The sequence below is a fragment of the Branchiostoma belcheri genome, unplaced genomic scaffold, assembly GCF_001625305.1.
Source record: "Branchiostoma belcheri isolate BF01 breed outbred unplaced genomic scaffold, Haploidv18h27 scaffold7, whole genome shotgun sequence".
NCBI lineage: Eukaryota > Metazoa > Chordata > Leptocardii > Amphioxiformes > Branchiostomatidae > Branchiostoma > Branchiostoma belcheri.
The window spans coordinates 5277308-5279007 of NW_017804353.1; the positions used below are offsets into that span (position 1 = coordinate 5277308).

Consider the following 1700-nt stretch of genomic DNA (forward strand, 5'->3'; position numbering starts at 1 on the left):
AAGTTTAACAATGAATTGACTGCATTTGTTGTACTTCCTCTTTATATATTACAATCTATGTTAAGGTTAGGTTAAGGTTCCGTTAGATGATAACAAAATACATCACCAGTTTCTCAACTTTCCCAAAAGTGTGCGTAACGTAATCATGGTTTTATATCAGATTCCCTGTATTTGAAATGATCATCCATATGTTTCTATTGATCTGTAACGAAAACTGTAGACCACCTGTTGAAAAACAACATAATTCTGTTGCAAAAAGAACACACTGTGTTGTCGTATTTATTTCCAGGAGCGTTCAGTTTGTCCTTAGCTTACGGATTTCTGCGCTCGTGATCATCAAAACTTGGTGATGTTTTGAGTGGCTTTGGGAAAAGATGTTATTGTACATCTGCTCACACCTTTACGTTAACGTTGTTTGCCGAAATCCAGAGTTTGTTTACATGCCACCTGACCCCTTTTGCGGACAGCGGTATCGGTTACAATTGCCCCCGGATCGGATGTCCTTGGAGATGAAAAAAAGAAAATTAGACGGGTTACCGGTCAGAACTGGGTTAGAGTTTAAAAATCTGCAAATCAAGAGTTTTTCGGTTGACGGCGCTACTTTGCGTGCCTTATCAAACAGTGCGAGCTTGGCTGCCAGACCGCGGCCCTCATTGTCTTCCAATTTAGGCGATACGTCGTCTGCAAACTTTGTATTGTTGTCATAACACACGCCTACGGCGCTCAACGATACACCTGCGAACACCTGATGGAATCTCACATATCCAATATTCCCAGGGGAGGACTGCTCGTTTAAACCCACTTGTGGATTTCGTTTCCCTTGTTATTACATATCATACAGCCAACAAAAGACATTAACCCAATAATTCTTTGTTCTAATGTTTGAGTAATTTTTTTATTGTTCCAATAAATGCGACATGGACAAAACAATACAGATAGTCAACCGTTACACCCCCGCAAGAATGGTATCGCCTAAGGGAGGCAGTTACAAACAAACATGGCGATGATGTTGTACGTTTAACGGGACTTTTGTCGGCTGTCTTCGAGTTAGGGTAGATTTAGTAATTATTTCCTCACGCTGAAAAGTTTCATCGCCAACTCTCATGCGTACGGTACAGCGCAGAGTTTCCTTTTCTTGATAAATGGTGTCGGCAGATCGCTTTTCGATTTAAAATCCAGGTCAGAAGGTGGTGTATCGGACAGGCGAGACGGATCAGATGAAGCCATCTGTGTTTTCATCGCCGTGACCTCGTTTCTCGCAGGACCGAAGGCAGAGGAGGACATAACCAAGATGTCCGTCAAGCTACAGAACATGTCGGACCGTCTGAGCGCCGTGCAGATCCACGGGCACGCCATCGCCGTGCCGGACGGGCGGCAGCACTCCCCCTTGCCGCGGGCCCGGTCCAAGTCGCCGGCGGTGCACGGGAGCCGGAGGGTCGCCCTGACCCCCATCTCCATCCCGCCGCGGACTCGCACCCCCAGCCCCCGGGCCCGCACGCCCTGACCGAAGGAGGGGTTGCTGAAGATGCAGCCATGAAGGCAAGTAATTTGAACTGCGTAAGGCATGGAGTAGATATAGTTTTCATATGTCTTGAAAAATGCGCTCACTGTAAATGCAGATGCTCGTTACTTTGTTTGTGTACTGCTACAATTACTGTTATTTAAAGGTGTTATAATAACAGCATGTGTTGGTATACGAC

The 1700-nt window shown here is 45.7% G+C and overlaps 1 protein-coding gene across 1 annotated transcript in view; it reads left to right on the forward strand.

The window, feature by feature from the left end:
- Positions 1-986: 986 nt before the first annotated feature.
- Positions 987-1700, forward strand: part of LOC109484454 (tubulin polyglutamylase TTLL11-like) — a 16883-nt gene continuing 16169 nt past the window's right edge. The window contains exon 1 of the mRNA XM_019787718.1: positions 987-1452. Within this exon, the coding sequence (XP_019643277.1) occupies positions 1292-1452 (161 nt within the window). The 5' untranslated portion in view covers positions 987-1291. The remainder of the gene's footprint in view (positions 1453-1700) is intronic.